Source organism: Moschus berezovskii, chromosome 1, assembly GCF_049115385.1.
Source record: "Moschus berezovskii isolate FMDL1 chromosome 1, NW_MosBer_1.0, whole genome shotgun sequence".
In the NCBI taxonomy this organism is placed as follows: domain Eukaryota; kingdom Metazoa; phylum Chordata; class Mammalia; order Artiodactyla; family Moschidae; genus Moschus; species Moschus berezovskii.
In genome coordinates, this window is record NC_142460.1 from 103,606,837 (window position 1) to 103,634,422 (window position 27,586).

A 27,586-nucleotide genomic window follows, 5' to 3' on the forward strand; every position below is an offset into this window, starting at 1 on the left:
GGTCTGTGCATGATTGCAAAAGCCCCTTAAGTATTGATTTCAGGGGTTACAAATACATTTGGGTTTTATTTTAGGTCTTTAGGTAGAGGGTTTACTACTGTGCTTTATCACTTGCAAATATTCTGCAGTCTTATTTTATATGCATTAAATATTATGTAATTTATTTATTAAAAGTGAAATTTCTGCCCTCAAGGGCTCCCAGTCTGCTGCTAAGGTGTGGGTGGCAATCACACTCCTCTTTCCTCTGGGTTTCAACCAACCGAGAAACTGACGCGTCAGCTTTATTGTTGACATAGCTGGATTTCGAAAAAGTGGAAGCCAAATCATTTTCTCCTTCTAATGCGAAACAGAGGTCCCCTGCTGACCTTTCCCCAAGTGGAAGGGTCTACCTGTCACCAGGGAAGAGGATAGAGGAGAGAAGCCATGGAAGGGAAAGGGAAAGAGGGGCCCTCCTTCCTCTGGAGTGGAGTGGGCATCCCCTGGATGAGAGCAGGGGTGAGAAAGGTTTAATTCGGGGGATTACAAATACATTTTGAGTAGGTGAATTCACAAATATGAAATTCATGAATAAAGAGGACCGACTGTATTTTGACAGAGGGAACCCAAAGTTTGTGTTTGTGCGAGTGCATTTGCGTTTGTGTTCTTAACAAAGGGTTAAGGAGGATGTACAATACAGGAGGCAATAACATGAGCAGTAACTTTCTCATCTTTCTTGGTAGATTAGGAGGAACCAGAGTAGATACACTAAATAGAACAGAAACTCTCTCTGAGTCATATACCAGTATATAGAGGCTTAAATATTTATTTTTAAACTGGCAGAGTAATCACCAGAAGAGCTAAAAGTAATTTTATAACTAATAAAATCAGGAGGTAGACACTGGATCAGAGAGAAGTACTGAGTATGCTAATGCCCTCATCATTCATGTCAGAAAGTCATTAGACACTGTCTCGAGTTACTCAAGCCAGGACTGGAGCATAATAAGGAAAGACAACTGTTCTGACAAAGGTCAGCCGCCAGATGCATGGCAGAATTTTAAAATATGCTCCACAACAGTCTGAAATACAGTTTCCAGATGCCCCAAACTCCTTGCCAGGAGTTCACAGTGAAGCATAATTAAATCTGAATAAATATACCTACGTCTGGAGCACTTCTGCATGTAGCCCACTGACCTACAATCCACACACTGACATCCCATAAAACGGAAACTAAAGGATTTCATATAAAGTTATAGAGATCAATGCCAGAAAAATTAAAGCGGGCTATAAACCTCCCAGTATGAGAAAGAAAATACAAATGGAAAAAAAACAAAAGAGCGACAGGCAAAATCCACATGGCAAAAGCAATGGCCTTTTCCAGAGCGCAATGCCATTATCAACATAACTAAGACATTTAAAAATACTTCAAGCCACAGCGGTTCTATCAAGTGAAAAATAAATATTTACGTGTTCTGCCCTTCTTGCCTTTCAGTAACTGTCAACTTTAAGGGCTTCTAGAAAGGACTCAGCAGGCCAAAATGATCACCCATCCTGTAGACTTAAAGTTGGCAGTTGGCTGCTGAAAAACAGCTCTGGCCCCAAACTTCAGGACGCATCTCTGAGCCTTGCAAGTACTCAGATACGTGGTTTTATGACATGTTGACCTAGTATTGCTCATTTGGCTCAAAATGAACAAACACAGTAATTAAGCAATCTCCTTCTTTGGAAAGGGCACTCTATCTTCCCCAGTATGACCTCATTCATAATTAATCTCCACCACATAACTCTCTTGGGCAGGTAGGTAGAGAGCGAAAGAGGACATAACTTCCCCAGGCCACCTGGTGAGTCAGTCACACAACCAGGAACAAAACCCAGTTTTACTGATGGCTAAGTCCCACAGGCTCAGCCCTACCTCGCCACGTTTCCTTTTCAATAAAATGATTAACTGGACAGTCAATTATTTACTGTTGGGCTTGCTCTACAAGCACCAGATAAGTTTCAGTCCAGGTTCTCCTGGAACAAGCAATCTACAGGAAGGGAAAAATGAAAGGGACCAACTGATGGAGAAAATGTTTAAATAGATGAATAAGTCCTGGGTGTATAATGCACAGCATGGTAGTTAAAAATACTGTGTTGTATATTTGAAATTTATAAATGTTCTCTTCTCACATATACACCCGGTAACTAGGTGAGGTGATGAGTGTGTTAACTAACCTTATTGTGGTAATCATTCCTTAGTATATATAATATAAATGATGTAATACACCTTAAACTTACTCAATGTTATTTGTCAGTTATGTCTCAATAAAACTGAGAAAAAAAAGAAAAAGATAGTATTTACATTGCGAGCAGGCCTCACTGTACAATCTACTAGACAGTATAAAGTAAAAGAAGGAATGTGTGATTTGGGGGCTCAATTTTTTTAAATTATTCATTTATTTATTTATGTCTTCACTGGATCTTTGTGGCTTTGCAAGAGCTTTCCTTAGTTGCTGTAAGTGGGCACTACTCTTTTTTGGGATGCACAGGTTTTTCACTGTGGTGGCTTTTCTTGTTGCAGAGCACAGGCTCTAGGAGCATGGGCTCAGTAGTTGGTCCATGGCATGTGAAATCTTCCTGGACCAGGGATCAAACCTGTGTCCAGGTGGATTCTTATCCACTTCACCACCAGGGAAGTCCCTGGGGCTCAATTTTTAACCATGTCTTTTCTAGGGTAAGAGATTTCAAAGCCTCCTTAATTTTGTGTGTGTGTGGTTGTGCTGGGTAATGGGTGGCATGCAAGCGGCCTATCACTCATTACCATCCTTAATTATTTTGCCCTCAAATTATCCCAGATCTGGTCAGTGGAAGCCCCTTCAAGTTGGTTCCTGTGTCCCTGTGACATGTTTTTAAACACTATCTCAATTTCTGCCATAATGAGATGCTCTAGGCTCTTCTTTTTTAAAAAAAAATCTTTCTTTCTTTCTTTATGGCTATGCTGGGTCTTCACTGTTGCATGGGCTTTTCTTTAGTTGCTGTGAGAGGGGGCTACTCTGCAGTTGTGATGCTTGGGCTTCTCATGCCAGTGGCTTCTCTCGTTGTGAAGCACAGGTTCTAGGGTGCATGGGTTTCAGGCTCTAGAGCATGGGCTTAATAGTTGTGATGCCCAGGCTTAGTTGCATGTGGGATCTTCCTGGACCAGGGATCAAACCTGTATCTCCGGCATTGGCAGGCAGATTCTTTACCGCTTATCTACCAGGGAAGCTCTCTAAGCTCATCCTAAGCTGTTCTCTTTACATCCCCAGCCTTTCTTTTAAGGCCATTCTTCGAGTCCAGTCAGCAGGGTGAACGCTTAAAGATGATGCTTGAGCAAAGAAGGAAAGGCCCAAGAAAGGCCACCATGGTTAACAGTTTCAGATGGGTTTGAAAGGTGCAGAGCCAGGCACACCATGTTCTCCACCACTGTTGCAGTTGGGAACTATGGACAAGGAAAGATGCTTGGACCCCGCAGATTCAGTTACTAACTCCTCTACTGTGTGCTGGGCACAGTGATGGGCATATGGGATTAATCATAAGCCACCCTTTCAAGGAGACTGTGGTCCTATGGGATAGACATCCATATGAAGAAATATCCATAGTACATCCCTGAAAATGTCTTCATTGTGCTGTCACTGTGGCACAGAGAGGAGCTGGGGAGTTCTGGGTTGAAGGACAGACAGTAATTAAGGCTGGGAGAGTTGGAGAAGGCTTCACTAAGGTAACTTTTGGGTTATACCTTAAAAGAGGGTTCAGTTCAGTCGCTCAGTCGTGTCCAACTCTTTGCGACCCCATGAATCACAGCACGCCAGGCCTCTCTGTCCATCACCAACTCCCAGAGTTCACTCAAACTCATGTCCATCAAGTTGGTGATGCCATCCATCCATCTCATTCTCTGTCGTCCCCGTCTCCTCCCGCCCCCAATCCCTCCCAGCATCAGAGTCTTTTCCAGTGAGTCAACTCGTCGCATGAGGTGGCCAAAGTATTGGAGTTTCAGTTTTAGCATCAGTCCTTCCAATGAACACCCAGGATTGATCTCCTTTAGAATGGACTGGTTGGATCTCCTTGCAGTCCAAGTAGGATTCCAAAAAATGATTTTCTGAGTGAAAAAGAAGACACTACTTATGAACTCTAAATCAGATATGATGTTTAAACTTCATTCAACTAGATCCAGCCTCTTGCTAGGTACTGTAAGACACATGGAAAGAACTCCAGTGAGTGTAGAACAGAACTCTTATTTGATGTTGGTCTAAGGAAAGAACTGTCATGATACCATCTAATTTTTATTTTCAGCCACAGATGAAACATGTCCTTCATTTACCAAACTGAGTTTTCACAGTGCAGTGGTTGGAACGGGACTAAATGTGAAGTTGATGCTCTACACAAGGAGAAACCCAACCTGCGCAGAAGCCATCAACTCCACAGTTTTGGGGAACTTGAACGTGACTAAGAAAACCACCTTTGTGGTCCATGGATTCAGGCCGACAGGCTCTCCTCCAGTATGGATAGAGGACTTAGTAGAGGGTTTACTCTCTGTAGAAGACATGAATGTGGTTATTGTTGATTGGAATCGAGGAGCTACAACTGTAATGTACAACCATGCTTCTAGTAAGACCAGAAAAGTGGCAACTGTCTTGAAGGAATTTATCGACCTAATGTTGGTAAGGAGGAATTCCCTTAGATGGGTCACAGCCAAATTGAAATTGGCTCATTATCTGGATATTTAAAGCCAAGAGATATCTACAGTGATCAGGAGGACTATTTTTGCAGTGTTTTGCAAATGTTATTTGAATAAGCCCCCAGGAGGGTGAAGGGAAGGGCTGAGGTTAAGGCCCACAGGTATGGTTGTGTAGGTTGTGCACTGCATAGGGAATCCATCTAAGAGAGCACCATCATCTCTGTAGACATTGTAGATTTATATATCTATTATAGTAATTTTCTAGTGATTGGCAGCAAAGTGTCCTGGGGAAGGGACATCTTTTTCTAACTCATATAAAGTTACCTAATGGGTAGGAGAGGTTTCCCGGTTTCAATGCTCAGAGTTTCCTCAACTTCCATAGCTCTTCCTTTTCTTAGACATGCCAAAAGTTTAGAGATCAGAGATTATCCAAAACCGAAACTGATATACCCAATCTGATAAAAAGTGATTTGACATTGGGACTATTTCAGAGAGCCACACCTGGTGGCCACTGTGGCCAGGGGTGACATAAATTTTACACGAGCTCCTCAGCTAAGCCACAGCCCTTGGGAAAGGGAATATTAAAATGACTCATGACCAGCTATCCCAGGACTATGGACAGTATGCCCTGCCCCTTTCTTTCCTTCCTTCTCTCTCCATGGTAATTCATTAACCAAGCCAGCATGAAGATAAAGGAGTTCATTAAAATATTTGGTTGCCCTTCTCCTCAATGGGGAACACTTTAAGATGTCTCAGCTTGGTTCCTAGCAGAAGCACGAATGGAGACAGCATGGCATAAAAATTAAGGCACAGGTTTGTATTTGGGCAGATCAGTTTGAATTCTGCCCTGCTCCCTCCCAGCAGCTGTCTGACCTTGGGAAGATGACTTCAGCCGGGTCAGTTAGTTTCCTCATCTGTATAATCAAAAGAATAGCATCTAGTTTGTGGGTGTGTTGTGACATTTTAATAAGATAATGGACATAAGGTGCTTATAAATGTTTCTCCAAAGTCAACAGTTAGGAAATTTCTCCAGGTATTGTCAACTCCTTGACCCCTCACAATTTTTAACAATGGACCTCTTGAAATTCCAGGCAGAAGGAGCTTTATTGGATGACATTTACATGATTGGAGTAAGTCTAGGAGCCCACATAGCTGGGTTTGTTGGAAAGATGTATGATGGCCAGCTGGGGAGAATTACAGGTAAGAATTACAGGTAAGGCTTCCTGTGAATGGGCTCAGGATAACCAACCTGTGGACTGTGTTTCCTGGGGGAGCATGATACAGGCAATCCAAGTCCTTTGGTTCCAAGTCAGCTCTTCTTATTACTTAACCACTCTGAGCAAATGTCCTCCTGTGCAAAGGAAAGACCATAGTAGTAACTGACTTCAGCAGTATTAAATTTATTATTTAATAAAATATGTGCAAACACTTTATAAATTGTGTATGCTGTAGAAAAGTTTGGTGGTGACTTTATTTCTCTATGGCTACAGAAATAGCTCTATCCCATGATGGGGATTTTGCCCCAAGCAGATGGCCTTCCTTTCATTTAATCCAAGATTGTTAGAACTACATATCTAATATAGCCCCAGGCATAGCTGGAGCCTTAGGGTAGGAAAATGAGATGGGAATTATGTTGTCTGGAGCTTATTCTGTGACTATCAGCTTTCAGACCAAGACTGAATAAAACCCCTCAGAACACAGCAGGTGAAACTCCAAAGAAAGATCCCTTGCTGGGTTCATTTGCCTAGCGCTCAGTAACTTTCCACAGTGACAGATGAAGGGCTGAGGGAGGCTTTCTCTTTCAGAGAGGCAAGGCTTCCGGCCATCCATATCTTTTCCAGAATTGATCCTTACCCTGAGATAGCCATTCCAAATCTAGGCAATCTGGAAGGCAGAAGTGAATGGAAGGAGGGAGGGGAGAGGTAAATGATTCAAACCAGCTACAATTGAGAGGCAACCCTTTAGAGCCTCAGGACTGAATGTGACATGTGACATGTAACATTCATGTAACCTGACATGTGACTAGCTGGGCTAGTCTTCTGGCTCCCCACCCCCACCCCTTCTGTCTGTCTGTCTGTCTCTCTCATATGCACTTGTACTCCTCATTGGCTGGGTGTCTTCTAACCTTGGTACTTGAGGTCATATTTTTTCCTGGGCTATTTTTTTTCTCATTTTCACCCCAAATGCCAAGGTTGCCCTCATCTTATTCACCTGCTTTCCTAGGGAAGCAAAACGTTTTTTCAGTTTTTTAAAAAAGTATTTATTTATCTGGCTGTGCTGGGTCTTAGTTGCGGCACAGGGAATCTTGGATTTTTGTTGCAGCATTCAGGATCTTTAGCTGCAACATGCAAACTCTTAGCTGTGGCAATGTGAAATGGAACCTGGGATCCCTGCACTGGAAGCATGGAATCTTAGTCACTGGACCATCAGGGAAGTCCCTCTTCTTCAATTTTTAAAATCATTACTATAATGTTTTAGAAGGCAACACGTGTTTACTTTTTAAAAATTCATTTTCCCTTATGGGTACCAAGGACAAATAGCTCAAATTTGCTTGTTTTCTTTATCTGTTGGAAGCTTCCCCTCTGGGAGCTGGGACTTTTCCCAGTGGTGTGTTTAGAAGCTGATCAGCTCTCCACACAAACACACACACACACACACAAATAAATTTATAGCATTCACTGATTCCATGATGTAAATACTCCCACTGTGGCTGATTTTAAGCTACTGACCTGACATCACTGACCACAAAGTTTGGGAAGAGATAAGCTAAATGGGCTGTCCAGTGCTAGTGCTGGGGGCTCTAGCTCATCGTTGTTTTATTCTACCTACCCCCTAATTTTGCTCCTCAGCCACCCAGCAAGCCTGTTCCCACAACTACTTTGGATGGGAATACAATGTCATCTGGCCTCTGACCATGGAAATTTCCCAAGCCAGCCTCCCTTCTCTGGGCCCGCGTGGCCCTGCTTGGTGACCTGGACTCAGCCCACAGTCTGCAGCTCAATTTTCTGTCTCCTCTGACTGCCCCATATTCTCCCAGTTCCTTATCCTCGCTGAGCTCCAACATCAAATTCACCTGTTCCCGAGTGCTTGTCTCAGGGGTAAAGTGTTTCCCTTCCCCACTCACCTCCGACTGCCCTTCTTGAGTGGGATCACTGGATTGAGGGGCGGGAAAGACATAATTCATTCCCAACTCCTAAGAACTGGGCGGTTCTGCTTGCTAACTATCTAGGCCAGAATGTCTGCTTCGTCTCTTTCATTTCCCCTTTTGTCTTCTGTTCTTGCTTTCCCTTTTCCTCTCCAGGCACATCTTCTGGTATTACTTTTCATTAATTTCTTCAAACGAAGATGAATGGATTTAAAAACATTTCAAGTACCTACATCACTTGATAATACATTAAATTTGATTCTTATAAAAATCACCTTGGAGTGTTGGATACAGTGCCGACGTGCTGAATCAGGATCTCTGGTCTTGGGATCCAAAAGTCTGTACTTTTATTTATTTTTTAAAAAGTAACTTAAGCCTAGCTTTCTTATCTTTTAAAAAAATACTTTATTAATGTATTTATTTGGCTGCACTGGGTTTTTGTTGTGGCATGTGGGATTTAGTTCCCTGACCAAGGATAGAACCAGGGCCCCCTGCACTGGGAGTGTGAAGTCTTAGCCACTGGACCACCAGGAAGTCCCAGGAGTCTGTGCTTTTCACCAGAAGATTCAGGTGGTTTGAATACCATACATTAAAAAATGACCACAGATCTGTGTTGTCCAATATAGTAGCCATGAGCTGCATGTATCATTGAGTTCCTGAAATGTAGCTAATGCAAACTGAGATGTACTATAAGTACAACGCACACACTGGATTTTGAAGAAAAATATATTAAAATATTTTGAAAAATATATTAAAATATATGAAATGTCTCATTAAAAATGTAAGACAGAATATATTAAATATGAAAAAGGTATGAAAAATATATTAAAGTTTCATGAAATTTGAAATTTATGAAAAATATATATTAAAAACATACATTACATATATTAAAAATTTGGATTTTTTATATTCATTACATGTTGAAATGAAATTTTACTGCTATATTGGGTTAAATAAACTGGGTTAAATAAAATGCATTATTAAAATCAGTTTTCATTGTTTTTTACTTTTTAAAAGTGGTTGCTAGAAAATTTTAAACTATATATGTGGCTCACATTATATTTCTATTAGATAGCACTGCCTTGGAGAGTTAATTCATGGTGACCTTTGGGATGGGAGTAAGGGAGGCCCCTAAATCCACCTGTAAAACATTGGACGTTTGTCCTGGGAAGAGGTCCAAGGTCCAGGGCTTTCATCAGATTCTCAAACTGGTTAATCTTGTAATCAAAACCAGGAATCACTAGTTAGACACTTTGCTGGCAATCACAGAGCAACAAGAAAGAGCTCCATTTTGTTGGTTTTGTTTCTGTTCTACAATAATCTCAGTATTCTGGATTCAGATCTAGGAGTGCCTTGCTAAGCCTTCTGAAGCAGCAATGAATTCTACCTCTGTTTTGCAGATAAGGAAACTGATGTTCAGAGAAGTGAAGTAACCTGCCTAAAATCACACAGCTGGTTAATGCTAGGTTTGGGGCTCATGTCACCTCTATCTGACTCCAGTGATCTCTGCTCACACAAAATATCATCTTTTTAAGGATGGTTTGTGATTTCTGGCTGACAGTGTAAGCTGATCATCTGCTATGACTTTTCTCTAAGGAGAGCATATGTTTACTGTGACAGTCCTCATTTGTGTCTTCAGTCCTGGCATAATTATTAATAGCAGCTTTATCACTTTTGAAATTGCCATGGTTTGGACTTTATACGGTAAGCCAGTCTTTCAGCCATGGATCTGGAGGCTGCTATAAACTGAGGCTCTTACTGTTCATTGTCTCAGATAGTTAGTGCTGCTGTTTTATGTGAGGAGGGGGAGGCTTTCCCAGCAAGGTGTTTCTGAGGTTCTGAGTTTCTCATGCTTGATAGGGTCCACATGGGGTCTCACTGATAAGATGGCTCATTATATCGACAAAGCAAACAAAGAATAAATCACAGTGATCCTTGAGACTGACCAAATTGCCCAGATGGCATCCTGTTATCTCACTGGCACCTATCTTCTCAAAGCTGTGGAATCTTCTCAGATTCTAGACCTCCGGCTATGTGACCATCCCCTCAGAGAATTTTTCATTGGTGGGGTATAAGAAGGACTGTCAGAAAGGGAGGACGCTGGTCCTCCTTAAGAGCCAGTCACCCTCTCTTTTCCTTCTAATAAATTTCTCTTTTCTTGCCTGACTGCCTGGGTCGCCCTCTTTTTCTCTGTACTCACCTTAAAATGCTGTGCTGATATCCTATGGGCTTGGGTACCTGGTTATTGATCCACCCCCTCCCACATCAGTTTCAGTTGGGAGCAGACAGAAGAGGAAGAAAAATTGGGGGAGAAAAAGACAGGGAGATAAGAAAAGGAGGCAGATAATAATATGCCTCAAGGAATCTAGGGTGTTAGCTGAGGAGAAATGGAGAGACTGGGGCTAGAACCAGGACTGCTGAGGCGAGGACGCTGTCTCTTGAGTATTATAGCACTGGGGATAGGAGATGTCATTTAAAATGACCTTCATAGATAAAAACTTGGGGACATCCCTTGAAACCTTTTCCACTCCTGTTAGTTTCTAGTTAGTAGGGCCTTATAGGGGACTGCAAGGCAAAAGTAGGAGGTCAAGAAACACCTGGAGTAACAGGCAAATTTGACCTTGGAGTACAGAATGAAGCAGGGCAAAGGCTAACAGAGTTCTGCCAACAGAACTCACTGGTCATAGCAAACACCCTCTTTCAACAACACAGGAGAAGACTCTACACATGAACATCACCAGATGGCCAACAATGAAATCAGATTGATTATATTCTTTGCAGCCAAAGATGGAGAAGTTCTATACAGTCAGCAAAAACAAGACTGGGAGCAGACTGTGGCTCAGATCATGAATTCCTTATTGCCAAATTCAGACTTAAATTGAAGAAAGTAGGGAAAACCAGTAGACCATTCAGGTATGACCTAAATCAAATCCCTTATGACTATACAGTGGAAGTGAGAAATAGATTTAAGGGACTAGATCTGATAGATGGAGCGCCTGATGAACTATGGATGGAGGTTTGTGACATTGAACAGGGAGCAAGACCATCCCCAAGAAAAAGAAATGCAAAACAGCAAAATGGCTGTCTGAGGAGGCCTTACAAATAGCTGTGAAAAGAAGAGAAGCAAAAAGCAAAGGAGAAAAGGAAAGATATACCCATTTGAATGCAGAGTTCCAAAGAACAGCAAGGAGAGATAAGAAATCCTTCCTCAGTGATCAGTGCAAAGAAAGAGAGGAAAACAATAGAATGGGAAAGACTAGAGATCTCTTCAAGAAAATTAGAGATATCAAGGGAACATTTCATGCAAAGATGGGCTCGATAAAGGACAGAAATGGCATGGACCTAAGAGAAGCAGAAGATACTAAGAAGAGGTGTCAAGAATACACAGAAGAACTGTATAAAAAAGATCTTCACGACCCAGATAATCACAAAGGTGTGATCACTCACACTTACCTAGAGCCAGACATCCTGGAATGTGAAGTCAAGTGGGCCTTAGGAAGCATCACTATGAACAAAGCTAGTGGAGGTGATGAAATTCCAGTTGAGCTATTTAAAATTCTAAAAGATGATGCTGTGAAAGTGCTGCACTCAATATGTCAGCAAATTTGGAAAACTCAGCAGTGACCACAGGACTGGAAAAGGTCAGTCTTCATTCCAATCCCAAAGAAAGGTAATGCAAGAGAATGCTCAAACGACCGCACAATTGCACTCATCTCACACACTAGTAAAGTCATGCTCAAAATTCTCCAAGCCAGGCTTCAGCAATATGTGAACAGTGAACTCCCAGATGTTCAAGCAGGTTTTAGAAAAGGCAGAGGCACCAGAGGTCAAATTGCCAACATCCGCTGGATCATTGATAAAGCAAGAGAGTTCCAGAAAAACATCTATTTCTGCTTTATTGACTATGCCAAAGCCTTTGACTGTGTGGATCACAATAAACTGTGGAAAATTCTGAAAGAGATGGGAATCCCAGACCACCTAACCTGCCTCTTGAGAAACCTGTATACAGGTCAGGAAGCAACAGTTAGAACTGGACATGGAACAACAGACAGGTTTCCAAATAGGAAAAGGAGTACATCAAGGTTGTATATTGTCACCCTGCTTATTTAACTTACATGCAGAGTACATCATGAGAAATGCTGGGCTGGAGGAAGCACAAGCTGGAATCAAAATTGCTGGGAGAAATATCAATAACCTCAGATATGCAGATGATACCACTCTTATGGCAGAAAGTGAAGAACTAAAGAGCCTCTTGATGAAAGTGAAAGAGGAGAGTGAAAAAGTTGGCTTAAAGCTCAACATTCAGAAAACTAAGATCATGGCATCCAGTCCCATCACTTCATGGCAAATAGATGGGGAAACAGTGGAAACAGTGGCTGACTTTATTTTTCTGGAGGTGTGCCTGTGTGGGCTCCAAAATCACTGCGGATGGTGATTGCAGCCATGAAATTAAAAGACGCTCACTCCTTGGAAGGAAAGTTATGACCAACCTAGACAGCATATTAAGAAGCAGAGACATTACTTTGCCAACAAAGGTCTGTCTAGTCAAGGCTCTGGTTTTTCCAGTAGTCATGTATGGATGTGAGAGTTGGACTATAAAGAAAGCTGAGTGCAGAAGAACTGATGCTTTTGAACTGTGGTGTTGGAGAAGACTCTTGAGAGCCCCTTGGACTGCAAAGAGATCCAACCAGTCCATCCTAAAGGAGATCAGTCATGGGTGTTCATTGGAGGGAGTGATGTTGAAGCTGAAACTCCAGTACTTTGGCCACTTGATGCGAAGAGTTGACTCACTGGAAAAGACTCTGATGCTGGGAAAGATTGAGGGCAGGAGGAGAAGGGGACGACAGAGGATGAGATGGTTGGATGGCATCACCGACTCGATGGACATGAGTTTACATGAACTCCGGGAGTTGGTGATGGACAGAGAGGCCTGGCGTGCTGCGGTTCATGGGGTCGCAAAGAGTCGGACACGACTGAGGGATTGAAATGAACTGGACTTGGGATCTTCTGGTGTTTTTAGTGTGTGGTTACATCATCATAAGAGCTGCTCTCTTGTTTTGGCAGCTGTTTCATAATGATGGTGAGGAACATCCCACTGACATTTCCCAGAGCAAGAAATCAGTTCAGGCATTTATGGGATTGGTTAATTGTACAGGAACTGACACACACAAATTTATTTCCCTCCTCCTTACCTGGTCTAATACCTGGCCTGACCAATGATTCTCACACTTTCCCACTCAGTTTGCCAAACCCAATTAAAGGAAATAAAAAGCTCAGCAGAGAGAGCTTGCTGCATTGTGAGACTGTGGCTCCGGTTAAGACACTTGAACCTCAGTTCATTCACATGTAAAATAGGAATGACAATAGCTACCTTGCCTCCCTCCCAGGCTTCTGATGTAAGCTGGTAAATGTGAATAAAAATGGAAACAATAAAGGAGTTTTTTTAATAACAAGGAAGAGAAGTGAAGTTCTAGGTTATTTAAAATGGGATAAACATAAGTGCTGTGTTTACTTTTTATATGCACCCTTGGATGCTTTTTTTCCTGAGGAACCAGTTTATCCTCGTCACTGGTCCCAATTTGTCTGTGCACTCCCTACTGTGGGGGCCCACACAGGTACACTTCCAGGGAATTCCTTGTCAGGCCAGTGGTTAAGACTCCAAGCTCTCACTGTCAAGGATTTGGGTTTAATCCCTGTTTGGGGAACTAAGATTCCACAGGCCACGTGGTGCGGCAAAAAGAAAAAGGTACACCTCTGGAGGGAGTCTGGCTGCATTCTCAAGGGGGTGCTGAGAGGGTAACCACCTCCACTGTGGGAAAAGGCTATGGGCTGTGGAAAGGAGCCTGACACAGCAGGATGGGAATGTGAGTGCCTGACCACCGAGGGTGCCCGGCAGCCTGTGAACCATCCTCACCGGGAGGTATCAAAAGCCCGATGCATGTGACTCATGGCGTGGGGCTGCTAAGCCAACTCTGTTTTCCTTTCAGGTCTGGACCCTGCGGGCCCTTTATTCAACGGGAGACCTCCAGAGGACAGATTAGATCCCAGAGACGCACAATTCGTTGACGTCATCCATTCTGACACAGATGGTAACATTCCTGTCCTTGTGGGTCAGTGACCATCCCCACCCCCCCTAACTCCCAAAGAGTCTTTCCCTGTGGGGATGCTCATGCAGAGGTGGATCAGGTTCCTCCAGATTCCTTCTTTACCTACAGGGCAGGCTTCCAAATCCACAGGAAGATTAAAGTGAAGTGGTTTTATGCAGGCATCTAGGACCTCCTGAAGGAATGGGGGTGCCCTTCTCATCCATCTCTTATTTGTAAAGTGATCATCTTGACCCATCAAGGAGAGGCTGGTTTGCACACCATGGACAAATGTTTCCATAAGTGCAACTCGGTTTGGATGCATGATTTTCTGTGTTTTTGTTTGTTCTTTCTCATTATTTCCTTAAGTTGAAAGATTAAGTTAAGCATTGTGTCTCTCCACACAGAACATTTCCTAAAAAAAAAAAGTATATATATATAGGCTGCTCCGGGTCTCGGTTGTGGCATGTGGGATCTAGTTCTCTGACCAGGGAATGACCCTGGGTCCCCTGCACTGGGAGTGCACTGAACCACCAGGGAAGTCCCCACACAGAGCATTTCTGAACTGCCTATACCTCTCCAGCTCTCTGTGTATCTTCCTGGCTATTTCTGTCTTTCAAGGTGTTGATTTCTTTTCCGATACTGGGTACGTGGGGGTTGGGCTGATGTTTAAGATGGGTCTTTATATCCAGATGTCTGGGAGGAGAGATGGAGTAGGCACTTAGGGAGGGCAGAGGGGACAGAATGACAGGGTGGTCATTCAGTAGTACATCCCCTTTGTGACACAACCACCTGACAAACCCTTGACTGGCTATCATGGGCACTCTGGGGTGGTATTGTGTGCCTTAGAATAAATGTCTCTGTGGAATAGCTTGTTTTACTATGCAGTGTGTGAAGTATTATCTAATTTGGATGCAGTACCTCAATGCCATTTTAATTCTGGAGGGCACAGAGTAATTTACTTTTTGTTCTTGGAAAGAAAGTAAATGAGGAAAAAAGTAGAAGTTTTGCAGTCCGGCTGAGGTGGACTCAAACCCCAGGTTTTCTTCTTTCTGGTGGCGTCATGTTTGTTCTGTAAGCCCTCTGAGCCCCAGAATCTTCATCTGTAACTTACTTCATCTGAATTTACCAGTGGGTACTCTTCAGACATTGTGAATATTAGAAGAAAACTGTATAAAACCCCTAGTATCACAGCCACAGACACATGTAGTATCTCAATACGTAATAGTGGGCTTCCCAGGTGGCGCTAGTGGTAAGGAACTCGCCTGGTAATGCAGGAGATGGAAGAGATGAGGGTTGGATCCCTGGGTTGGGAAAGTCTCCTGGAGGAGGGCATGGCAACCCACTCCAGTATTCTTGCCTGGAGAATCCCCATGAACAGAGGAGCCAGGTGGGCTCTAGTCCACAGGGTTGCAAAGAGTTAGACATGACTGAGCATGCACGCATATTATTATTGCAATGATATACTATATATGTGTGTATACATATATATACACATACATTCATATACATAATCTTTTAATCAAGGAGTTTTTGATTACTTTGGAGTTACAAGGTTAAACAGAATAAGCAATCATTAAATCTATCTATAGTTTTCTAGGTCTCCATTTTCTAGAAGAGTTTCCAACCTTTAAACCATCCTAGATCCCCCAATTTTAAGGGTTTCTCCTACTCAGTGAAGGTTTCCTGTTTCTTATTCATTGAACACTTACATAAATGCAATTAGAGGCTCAGGAAGCACCCAGCAATAAGAATGTTCCAGCCAAATATAAACATAAAACTTATCATTTTATCAGCAATGCAGTGAATGAGGGCCAAAATTCTCATTTTCAGAAATATCAGACATAAATTCTGTTACCAGGTGCCTAGTCTCTTACTTGGAAATCCCTGCTTTCTAGCTATCTGGTTGCTGTGCTATGCTTAGTCGCTCAGTTGTGTCTGACTCTTTATGATCCCATGGACTGTAGCCCGCCAGGCTCCTCTGTCCTTGGGGATTCTCCAGGCAAGAATACTGGAGTGGGTTAACTATCTGGCTAACTTTGGACAAAATATTTAAATAGGTATAATGTCCCTTGGACTGCAGGGAGATCCAACCAGTTCATTCTAAAGGAGATCAATCCCGGGTGTTCACTGGAAGGACTGATGCTAAAGCTGAAACTCCAATACTTTGGCCACCTCATTCGAAGGGTTAACTCACTGGAAAAGACTGATGCTGGGAGGGATTGGGGGCGGGAGGAGAAGGGGATGACAGAGAATGAGATGGCTGGATGGCATCACTGACTCGATGGACATGAGTTTGAGTGAACTCCGGGAGTTGGCGATGGACAAGGAGGCCTGGTGTGCTGTGATTCATGGGGTTGCAAAGAGTCGGACACGACTGAGCGACTGAACTGAACTGAATGACAACAATAGCAGCAATTGACAAGAATAAGACAATCCCTGCCTATATCCTGTTACAGGCAAATGAGCTATGAGATGAGAGAAGTTCAAAGCAGTATGAAAGCATAGTATATTCTCTTTTAGCACTGGGCTACAAGAAACCATTAGGAAACATAGACTTCTACCCAAATGGAGGATTGGATCAACCTGGTTGCCCCAAAACAATATTTGGAGGTAAGTACAGATCTTTATATTGTGCAAAACAGTGGTTTTAAAAGGGTGTATTTTAAAAATCTGATTATCATTCTATGTGGGATTTATTTTTTTTTAATATTTATTTATTTATTTGGCTGCTTCAGGTCTTAGTTTCAGATCTTCCTTGCTTCCTGTGGGATCTTTCTTTGTGGCACTGGACTTTCTTTTCTTGTTGTGAAGCTCGGTTCTCTACTGAGGCACTCCAGTTCTGGAGCATGCAGGCTCAATAGTTGTAGCACACAGGCCCAGTTGCCCCATGGCATGTGGGAATATTTGTTTCCCCATGAGGGATCGAACCCTCATCCCCTGCATTGCAAGGTGGATTCTTAACTACTGGACAGACCACCAGGGAAATCCCACTGTGAAATTGTCTTTTTTTTTTTAAGATTTATTTATTCATTTTTTGGCTGTGGTAGGTCTTCACTGTTGCACTAGGCTTTCTCTAGTTGCAGTGCGTGGGACTTCTCATTGCAGCGGCTTCTCTTGTTGCAGAGTCCTCAGGCTTCAGTAGTTGCAGTGTGAAGGTTCAATAGGTGTGGCTCATGGGCTCTAGAGCTCAGGCTCAGTAGTTGTGGAGCAAGGCTTAGTTGTTCTGTTGCATGTGGAATCTTCCTGGACCGGGAATTGGATCTGTGGCCCTTGGATAGCAAGTTGGATTCTTAACCACTGGACCACCAGGGAAGCCCTGTGGAATTGTCATTAATTGAAAACAAATTTTCTGAGATGATAGAGGTGGTCCATCTATAAATTATAAATAAAACATTACTACTTTAAAAAAGCATAACTATATGATTAAAAATTATTATGAATTATCTCTCCCTCTTGAAAAGGTACGTCTTTGATCTAGACATTCCATATCTGACAATCTCTCCTAGAGGAATAATGGAAAATGCAGTAAAAAATCAGAGTGCAAAGATGTTTCAACACAGGATTATTTATAATAGTTTTTAGAAATAATCTAAATCTCCAACATAGGAAAATTATTAAATAGCATGGCACACCCTAAGCAAAGGGACATAATTCTTAAAAAAATATGTTGTTAGTTTAAAGAAAATATTTTCAACATGAAAAAAGTGAAAAAGAGACAAAATTAAACAGCATGATCTTAGTTTGTTTTTTAAGTGTATATTTGGACATGTGTAAGTATAGAAGGAGATCGATCCTGGGTGTTCATTGGAAGGACTGATGCTAAAGCTGAAACTCCAATACTTTGGCCACCTCATGCGAAGAGTTGACTCACTGGAAAAGACTCTGATGCTGGGAAGGATTGGGGGCGGGAGGAGAAGGGGACGACAGAGAATGAGATGGCTGGATGGCATCACCGACTCGATGGACACGAATTTGAGTGAACTCTAGGAGTTGGTGATGGACAGGGAGGCCTGGCATGCTGTGATTCATGGGGTTGCAAAGAGTCGGACACGACTGAGCGACTGAACTGAACTGAAGTATAGAAAAAAAGGCTAAACATTAAATGCTCTAAATAATTATGAGTGGTGATTTCTGGATATTGGATTTCTAGGTGATTTTTAGGTCATAATTTGCTATTATATTTTCTGAATGAGCATGTGTTAGTTTTACAATGAGAAAAGACTCACAAAATAGGTAATTAGAGGACAGCATTAAAGTGTGATGAGGGGACAGAATTTTTAAAAAACCCTAAGTGCTCTGAATCTGTATTGCACAATTGTTAGATAAAGCTAAACAATCGTGGGAATAATTCTAGGAAAAAAAATTATCTTGGTACAAAAATAATAGCTGTATATGGTCCCATGGAAATGATATAGCATTTGAAAACGATCCAGATGAAATGGCGTAAGCATGGCAACCATACTGTACTATGAATAGTGTGTGTTCAGTTGAACCATAAATGGTGTGCGTTCAGATCCTGTCCTGCATGCTTCAGTGTAGCAACAGCCATGAACAGCCAGAGATAATGTGCTTTGCTTCTAAAGGACATCCTCCATGGTGTTATTAACTTCATTGTTTCCACAAGTGGAGGTTCCAGGGACAATAGTTAAATGTTGATTTGTCAGATTTTACTGCAGCCAGTTTGGCTGCATGCTTCTCTCTTTTGCCCAGTTTATTTCTTTTTGTCCTTCACTAATTCCTTCTATGGACGTACATGGACTCTTGAGGAAGAAGAAACATTGATCTGACTCCAGCGACCGCTGCCTCTTCAACTACTGGCTCATAATTACAACTCCTCTGTTGATGTGGTTCACTGTCTGTTGTTTAAAAATTCTCATTTGAGTACTCATCTTTGGGACCCAGTTCCCATTTCTACGTGACTTCACCGTCTGACATATCGACCTTCTGACAAACCTCTCTGTACTCGAGTCCTTCATCAGCTCCAACTCCTCTGTGCTTCAGCACCCTCCTCTCACCATTGCACCACATGGCACCCACCAAGCATTAACCTGCATTTGTCTGTCGCCTCTTCTTGTGTGTTTATGGCTTTCAGTGCCACAGCCTATTGTTCAGCTCCTCTCACTTCACCTTTCACCTTTGTAGCAGAACTGGAGCCCCTGCCACTTATCTGCTCTCATGAGCGCCCTGTGCGCCCCCAGGCCCTTAGGTCTCTGCCATGTGAGCCCCTATCTTTGCTTGGGCACATTCTGGAGAAGTCATGGATTCTTGTTGATCGAGTACAAGGTCCAGGGAAACTTGCTCACTTCTCCACGGCCCTCAAGACCCTCAGTGATGCCAGAAAAACCTCGTGCTTATCTCCTGCTGACTCCCATATGATCACTCCTTGTGCTTCTATTCCAAATACCCCCCAAGCTATAAACCCTCACCTCTCAGAGCTGAGCTAGGTTTGACTTTTGTACCTTGATCAAGGTCCCACCTGAAGGAGCCTTTTTATCTGTCCTAACCTTAGATCACAAAGTTGTTCTTTACATTTATTTCTCCATCCAACCCTGGGGGGAAGCACCCTCCACGCTTTATCACAGCTACCTCCTCTCTTTGCCCTCCTTGGGGGTCTTTCTCTACCAGTTGCTCCCCAATGCCTTCTTTCGCTGATATCTTTACTGATTTAAATGTGCTTCTTTCTGCTAAAAACCTCCAAGGGATCTCTGACTACCCTGACATTTCAGTGACAAAGGAAGGACAAAGTCAAAACCTTGAACATCTCTGAGCCTCAACGTACTGCCAGGTAAAATGGGGATAATCATGCCTCTCTTGTCACTTACTATTTGTCAGCATGAATCCTGATCTATTGGGTTTTGTAAGGATTAAATGGAATCAAGTACAGTGCCTGGTGTGTAAGAGACATAATCAATTATGTGGATGAACAATATGCGAGGGACTTCCCTGGGGGTCCATTGTCTGGGATTCTGTGCTCTTAATGCTGAGGGCTGGGATTCAATCCCTGGTTGGGGAGCTGGATCCCACATGCCCCAACTAAAGATCCCACGCGCCACAGCTAAGACTTGGTGCAGCCAAATAAATTTTACAAAGAACAAAAAATCAATATGCGAGGGACTATTTATTATTAATGCTACAACTATTATTTGATTATTCGTTATACAACCAAGGAATGCAGTATTTTAAGTGTGACCACCAGAGGTCTGTGTACCTATACCTTTCTTCCTTGAGAGAGAATTGCACCATCACCGCGTATCCCTGTGACTCTTACCGGGATTATAGGAACGGCAAGTGTGTCAACTGTGGCATATCACAGACAGAGCCCTGTCCCGTTCTGGGTAAGTCCGGCCAGCATTTTCTCACTCTGATTAACAAAGAGTTAATTTCTGGTAGAATCTCAGCACCATTTTAACCGTCTAAAATTGGGCCTGAATATCCTGTGCTCCATCTAAAGATGGGCCTGAACATCCTGTGTCTTAATTTCCTTAGCCTTTTCTAGCCAATAGTTCTGTGAAGTACTCTGTATACTCCTGATACAAAAGAATGTTAGAAAAGCAATCTATACAGGATTTCATCCAGAAGGGAGTACCACCTCCCTGGATGCTTTATTCTAGCAAGAAAAAGAAGGTTCCACAAGAGTTTAAACTTATGCAGTCTACTCCCGTGGGGTTAGGAACACCCTTCTCCAGGCATACAACCTCTCTGTTAGGGGAGGGTCTTACAGGGTGACCCCTTCTAACAAGTCATATCTGTTAATGTTCCCACATCACACTCCGGTGTTCTGTGCATGCACACACACACAGGGTCAGCTGGAGTAATAACCATGGAGGCTATTTGGATATTTGCTAAGGGTTAGTGGAAATATTACAGGTGGTTAAGACTGCGCAACTAAATGGTCATGACAATTTTCTAATTGTTCCTGAAGGAAAAACTCAAGTTAACATCAGGGCAGGCTATAGACAAGGGGTTCTCAACCTTGACTGCATATTTGAATATGGAGCTTTTAAAAAATAGTGATTCCTGGGTCCCAGAATGCAGAGGCCACTCCCTAAGCAGGGGGAAAAGGGGAGAGAGAGAGGCCCCAGTGCCAGCCCTTAGCCTCATTCCTGCTGGCACAGTCACAAAGAAGGACGTTCTCTTGCCTCTTGACATAGTCACATGACCATTCCAAGTTCTGTGCAGTTTCAGTTCAGTTCAGTTCAGTCGCTCAGTCGTGTCCGACTCTTTGCGACCCCGTGAATCACAGCACACCAGACCTTCCTGTCCATTCCCAACTCCCGGAGTTCACTCAGACTCATGTCCATCGAGTCAGTGATGCCATCCAGCCATCTCATCCTCTGTCGTCCCCTTCTCCTCCTGCCCCCAATCCCTCCAAGCATCAGAGTCTTTTCCAGTGAGTCAACTCTTCGCATGAGGTGGCCAAAGTATTGGAGTTTCAGCTTTAGCATCAGCCCTTCCAATGAATACCCAGGACTGATCTGCTTTAGGATGGACTGGTTGGATCTCCTTGCAGTCCAAGGGACTCTCAAGAGTCTTCTCCAGCACCACAGTTCAAAAGCATCAATTCTTTGGTGCTCAGCTTTCTTCACAGTATAGGGGCCCAATTATAGCTCTTCAAGAAAGAGCTTTGTTTTGCAAAAGTGATGCTGCTCTAGGTATAAATATGAATCTGTTTTAAATAATTTAGAAAATGAAGGTATTACTGAAAAATATCAGTGCTGTTTTCAGTCTTGGACTTCCCTGGTGGCTCAGTCAGTAAAGAATCTGCCTGCAAAGTGGGAGACCTGGGCCTGATCCCTGGGTTGGGAAGATCTCCTGGAGAAGGGCACGGCAACCCACTCCAGTATTCTTGCCTGGAGAATTCCATGGAGAGAGGAGATTGGTGGACTATAGTCCATGGGGTCACAGAGTCGGACATGACTGAGCGACTAACACAGCACATTTTTAGTTTTCAGTGTGTGTCGCTCCCCACACCCCTGCTGCTGAGAACCAGGGCTGGGTGATGTAATGTCAGCAGAAAGAGGGGGAAAGTCACTGGAGGGTCTTTTTACAAGCCCCAGCTCTTAGGGCTAGGGTTGTGAAAAAAGTAAGGGGGCTGCTGGGGAGAGGGATGCCCTGGTGGCCCTGTAGGTCTTCACCATGGGGGTGGGTATGAGGGTGATTGTTGGCGGTGGTGGTGGCAGTCAAACCTGCTGTTCAGTCTCCCCAACTGCTTTTATGTTCATAGAACACATGTTGACATTACACTTTTCTGACTTGTTTTATAGGCTATTATGCTGATAACTGGAAAGACTATTTAAGGGAGGGGGATCCTCCTATGATTAAAGCATTCTTTGACACAGCTGAGGAGAAACCCTTCTGCAGTGAGTGGTGAATGTGCTTGTTTGCTTTTGCCTAACTCTAATTTTTGGAATGTCTGAGTCTCAGCTTCCTGGTTCCTTCTTGGCACATGAAGGCTGTGGTGAAGCATGGACTTTGGAGCCAGGAGGACCTAGGTTGAATCTGGACTCTACCACACAACAGCTGTATGACCAAGACATTTAACCTCTCTGAGTTTCAAAGTTCTGCTTGGTAAAATAGGGACAATCATGCCTACTTTCTGGGTTATAAGAATTAAAATCTCAACAAGTCATAGTTAGCTCCACTGGATGGACATTCTAATTATTAAGATCTTCCAGAAAATTTGCTTGAGACATGAGGTTATGACTAGGAAAAATTGGCTGTTGGCCATATCTTTAGGCCAATTCCAGCTCCAAAGTAGCCACAGTGACCTTCTAAAGATATTGAGATGTTGGGTATCCAAGATGGAAGCTAAATAGGCCAGCAGATGATTAGATGCCCTAGGAAGCAAGTAGGAATTTCCCTGGGTAGATGTACGTCTTACAAGCTTATCTCCCTTTTCACTTTCCTTGGGAGTCTTCCTTATAAAGGAGGTTGCACATCTCCAGGTGTCCCTCCTCTTTTGGAGCATGTGTAGCAGCTCAGGGTTTGGTATCTGCCTGATCCAAATGGGACAAGTTCCTGAGTAATAACAGGCCATGAAACAGCAACTCCATGGCTGACGTTATTCTCTCGTAGGACTGTCATCTCCCTGAGCCTCTTCGCCCTTCTCTGCAAGTCTGACCCAGAGATAGTAAATTTTACTATCACGGTGGGATCCCCATCTTTCCAGATCATTCTCGACCTTGGGGAGCAAAGAGTAGGTAGGAAGAAAAGTTCTCTGGACATGTTATGTGCCCTCGTTCATTCAGTAGGAATTAATGGGTATCAGTTGGAGACGGAAGTGGCAACCCACTCCAGTATTCTTGCCTGGAGAATCCCACGGACAGCTGTCAGGCTACAGTCCATGGGGTCACACAGAGTCTCACATGACTGAAGCGACTTAGCAAGCAAGCAAGCAATGGGTATCAATAGGTATTTCTGCTGGGATTACAAAGGAATCATCATCCCTTCCGAGTTATTGTTGTAGCATTAATATATTTTAGCTTTTTATTTTTTAACCCTGTAAGACATCACACAGCAATATTTGCATGGATATATACATTCATTTACTACTTTTTTGATTATCATTTTTCTTGTATTTTGTAAATACAGTAAAGTGTGCTGACTAATGAAGGGAGAATACCAGAGCATGATAAGAACTCTGAGGGAGACCTGACTTAGTCTGAGCATCAGTGAAGGCCTCCTCGAGGGAGGAAGTGCATTAAGTCAAAACCTGAAGGATGAATTGGCAAAGGGGACAAAGCCCAAACACAAGAGCATGGCAGTGCAGGTGGTATGGCATGACTGGGGCAGAGATGAGGGAGGCTGCGTAGGCTAGTGGACATGACCCAGACTGAGGAAGGCCTTGTCAGCTGTTGAGGGTCCCCATGTGGCCCCCTATTTAGTTTATTCTACAATGGGCAGAAATTGTGGTGAATCAATCATACTTGGCAGTAGGCCATGAAACTTCAGTCAATAACATGGGAACACTGATCCAAGAGTGGTGCCTGAACATGGCAATTGGATACCATTGAGTTCTGCCATCACTCAGGCCATCTTTACCAAAGAGAATAGAAAGAAATATTGGAAAATTCTGCCCTGAATCTTTGCAGAAAAACTAGAGAGGAAGAGAAAAAGAGACCTAGTTATTAGGTAGGTCAGGTTTTTAGGAACTGAACATTCAGGACAGCATTTGGGAATATTTCTCTCACACCATGCTTTCTCCCTGTTTTGAAGTATATCATTACTTTGTGGATATTATAACCTGGAATAAGAATGTAAGAAGAGGATCCATTACAATCAAATTGAAAGACAAAGCTGGAAACACGACAGAATCCAAAATCAATCAGTAAGTTGGGCTAGGATTATTTGCAACTTGCTACTTTCTTTTTTGTTCAGAGAAGTTAAATGCCAACTATATCAACTTTTTAATCATAGAACTGTGCGTGGCTTTGTCCTGTGAAAGACATAAAGGAATATGCTGCTTTGTGGCTCCTGATCTTTCAGATTCTTTACAAATGGAACTGGTGCAGAAATTTTCTTTCCTTCTACTTTCCTTCCCCACTTCTTTCTCCCTCCCTTCCCTCCTTTCTTCCCTCTCCTCCTTCCTTCCCCTTTTTTCCCCTCCAAATTCTTTCCGCATTTAGGTTTTTATATAATACTGAGCAGAGTTCTCTGTGCTAAACAGTAGGTCCTTGTTGGTTATCCATTTTATTTTCTAAATAACTTTATTTATTGTCTGTGCTGGGTCTTCATTGCTATGCGCAGGTGAGTGGGAGCTACTCTCTAGCTGCGGTGTGCAAGCTTCTCATTGCGGTGGCTTCTCTTGTGGAGCACAGGCCCTAGGCATGTAGGCTTAGAGCTTAGTTGCCCAACAGCATGTGACATTTTCCCCGACCAGGGGTTGAACCCGTGTCCCTTGCATTGGCAGGTGGATTGACTTGCTTGATTGAAGCAAGTCAAGATAAGTTAGAGCCCCTTGGGCGGAAGGGACATGAGTCCTTTCTAAAGTTTCTCTTTCCTTTTCAGTTTTCTGTGCTGTCGTATATATATAGTTTTAAAAGAACTAATAACTTTTTCTTCTATTACTTCTATAATCAAGAAAAAAAGGGGGGAAAAGCCCCAAACGTTTTAATTTAAGCAAAAGCATTTGAGACTCATTTCATTCATTTACTCAGGAGATGTTTCCTGGGTCCTTTTATCTTCTGGACACTTGTCTTGTCTCTTGGCCTCATTCATAGAGGACCAGGTAGAAGGTCATCTGAAACTGGCGATCGTCTTATGGGCTGGCTCATTGTGCAGATAAATAGGGAAGGTGTGGGGGTTCTTTTTGGCCATACCACGTGGCTTATGGGGTCTTAGTTTCTTAACCAGCGATTGAATTCGAACCCTCAGCAGTGTAAGTGCAGAATCCTAACCACTGGACCGCCAGGGAATTCCCTGTGAGTGACTTTTTCAGACGCATCCTTGGAATAATAACAGCCTTTGTTTACTGAACCAAGCGCATTACAGACAGTGGCTAATGTAGCTCTCACTAAAACCCTGTGAGGTGGTATTACCATCCCTATTTTATATGTGAGGAAACTGAGGCTCAGAGAGGGCAAGGGATTTGGCCAATTTCACACTCTTTTCAGCATCAAGATCCCCCAGTCCATATTTTCACGGAGGGAACTGCTAGGGGCCTCATCTTGAGAAACCAGTCTCAGGTACTTTATAGGCTTCAATGAGAAAGGTGGGCAGAGCCCTCATCTGGAGAGTCTAAGAAAGAGCAGGGAGACTGCAGTTCTATGAGGAGCATAACTTGGGTTACATATTTGCTTTACCTGTCTTGGAAATTTGAATTTTATATAGTAAATTTATCCCAGGTAGGAATTCCTAAATTTGGAGGCTTCTTTCTTGCTTTTATGAAGGCTTTTTTCTTGATTAAGATACCTTAATATCTTTTTAAAGTCATGTTCAGTTATTTCTATTTTAGTATGTTTGTGAAAAAGTCACCACCGATCAGAGAATATATGGGGAAAAAGTAAATAATTGTTTGGTTTTGTGGTAAGATTATGGCTACTTTTCCTTCTTTTGCCAGGTAAACTTTAAGATTTTAGTATTCAGTAACTTTACAATTTAAGAAAAGGAAAATAATGTTAGGGTATGTGCCTTGAGTTTTGGAGGATTTCTGGGTAGCTAAAACGGTAAAGAATCTGCCTGCAATGCAGGAGACCTGGGTTCAGTCCCTGGGTTGGGGAGATAACCTGGAGAAGGGCATGGCAACCCACTTCAGTATTCTTGCCTGGACAGTTCCATGGACAGAGGAGCCTGGTGGCCTCTAGTCCATGGGGTTGCAAAGAGTCAGACATGACTGAGTGACTAACACACACACACACACACACATACACACACAGCTTGAGTTTATTCAGTCTTACCAGACAGTGGGCATATATGAAGTCACATTCAAGGATATTACTTGCCTGTTGATTCTCCCTCTATACATGATTCAAATGTATTTCTTATTTTTTTAACCTTAAAAAATTAAGATATAATTCACATACCATAAAATTCACCTTTTTAAAGTTTGTAATTCAGGGGGTTTTAGTATATTTACAAAACATGAAACCATCGGTACCATCTAATTTCAGAGCATTTCGTCATCTCAAAAAAAACCCCCATACTTGTCAGTAGTAATTCCCCATTCCTTCCTCCTGGCCAGCTCCTGCCAACCACTAATCTGCACTCTGTTTTATAGATTTTTCTATTCTAGGCATGTCATATAAATGGAATCATGTAATATGTGGTTTTTGTTTTGCTTTCCGTGATACTTTTAAGAGTCATCTATGTTGTGGCATTCATCAGTACTTCATTCTTTTTATGGTTGAATAATATTCTGTTTTATGGATATTCCATATTTTATTTTGATCTACTGACCTCTGGCTCAGCACGTTTCCACTGAACAGTCTGCTCACTCATACCACATTTTATTTACCCATCCACCAGTTGATGGATATTTGGGTTCTTTCTGCTTTTGGCTGTTATCAATAATGTGGCTATGAACATGTATGTACAGGTTTTTGTGTGGACGTAGGTTTTCATTTTTCTTGGGTATATACCTAGGAGTGGACTCTCTTGTTCATACAGAACTTTGTGTTTAACTTCTCAAGGAACTTCTACCAAGCTGTTTTCAAAAAAGGATGCACCATGTTACGCTCCCTCCAGCAATATATGAGAGTTCCATTTCCTCCACATCCTTGCCAAGACTCTTATCATCAGTCTTTTAAGACTTTTCTTTTAAATTATAATTAAGAAACCCATAAAATTTACCATCTTTAATCATGCTTAAGTGTACAGTTCCTTATTAAGCGTGTTCACATTGTTGTGAAACAGATCTCCAGAACTTTCACCTTGAAAAACTGAAACTATATATCCATTAAATACAAATTTCCATTTCCGATAGCAACCACCATTGTACTATTTTTATGAATTTGATTGCTTTAGATACATTATGGGATTCCCGGTGGCTCGGTGGTAAAGAATCCATCTGCCAGTTCAGGATATGCAGGTTTGATCCCTGCATCAGGAAGATTCCCTGGAGGAGGGCATGGCAGCCCACTCCAGTGTTCTTGCCTGAAGAATCCCATGCACAGAGAAGCCTGGTGGGCTACAGTCTATGGGGTCACCAAGAGTCAGACATGACTGAAGCGACTTAGCACGCAGCACAGA

General features: G+C 42.7%; 1 protein-coding gene across 2 annotated transcripts in view; it reads left to right on the forward strand.

Annotated features, from left to right (window-relative positions):
- The window catches only part of LIPH (lipase H), a 52,141-nt gene that overhangs the window by 12,497 nt on the left and 12,058 nt on the right, over positions 1 to 27,586 (forward strand). Inside the window, exons 2-8 of one of the 2 annotated variants that reach the window (XM_055408795.2) lie at positions 4,285 to 4,652; positions 5,761 to 5,869; positions 13,802 to 13,903; positions 16,421 to 16,510; positions 20,068 to 20,235; positions 22,165 to 22,260; positions 24,116 to 24,227. In XM_055408795.2, the coding sequence (XP_055264770.1) occupies positions 4,285 to 4,652; positions 5,761 to 5,869; positions 13,802 to 13,903; positions 16,421 to 16,510; positions 20,068 to 20,235; positions 22,165 to 22,260; positions 24,116 to 24,227 (1,045 nt within the window). The remainder of the gene's footprint in view (positions 1 to 4,284; positions 4,653 to 5,760; positions 5,870 to 13,801; positions 13,904 to 16,420; positions 16,511 to 20,067; positions 20,236 to 22,164; positions 22,261 to 24,115; positions 24,228 to 27,586) is intronic. The other variant, XM_055408797.2, reaches the window with a different exon arrangement.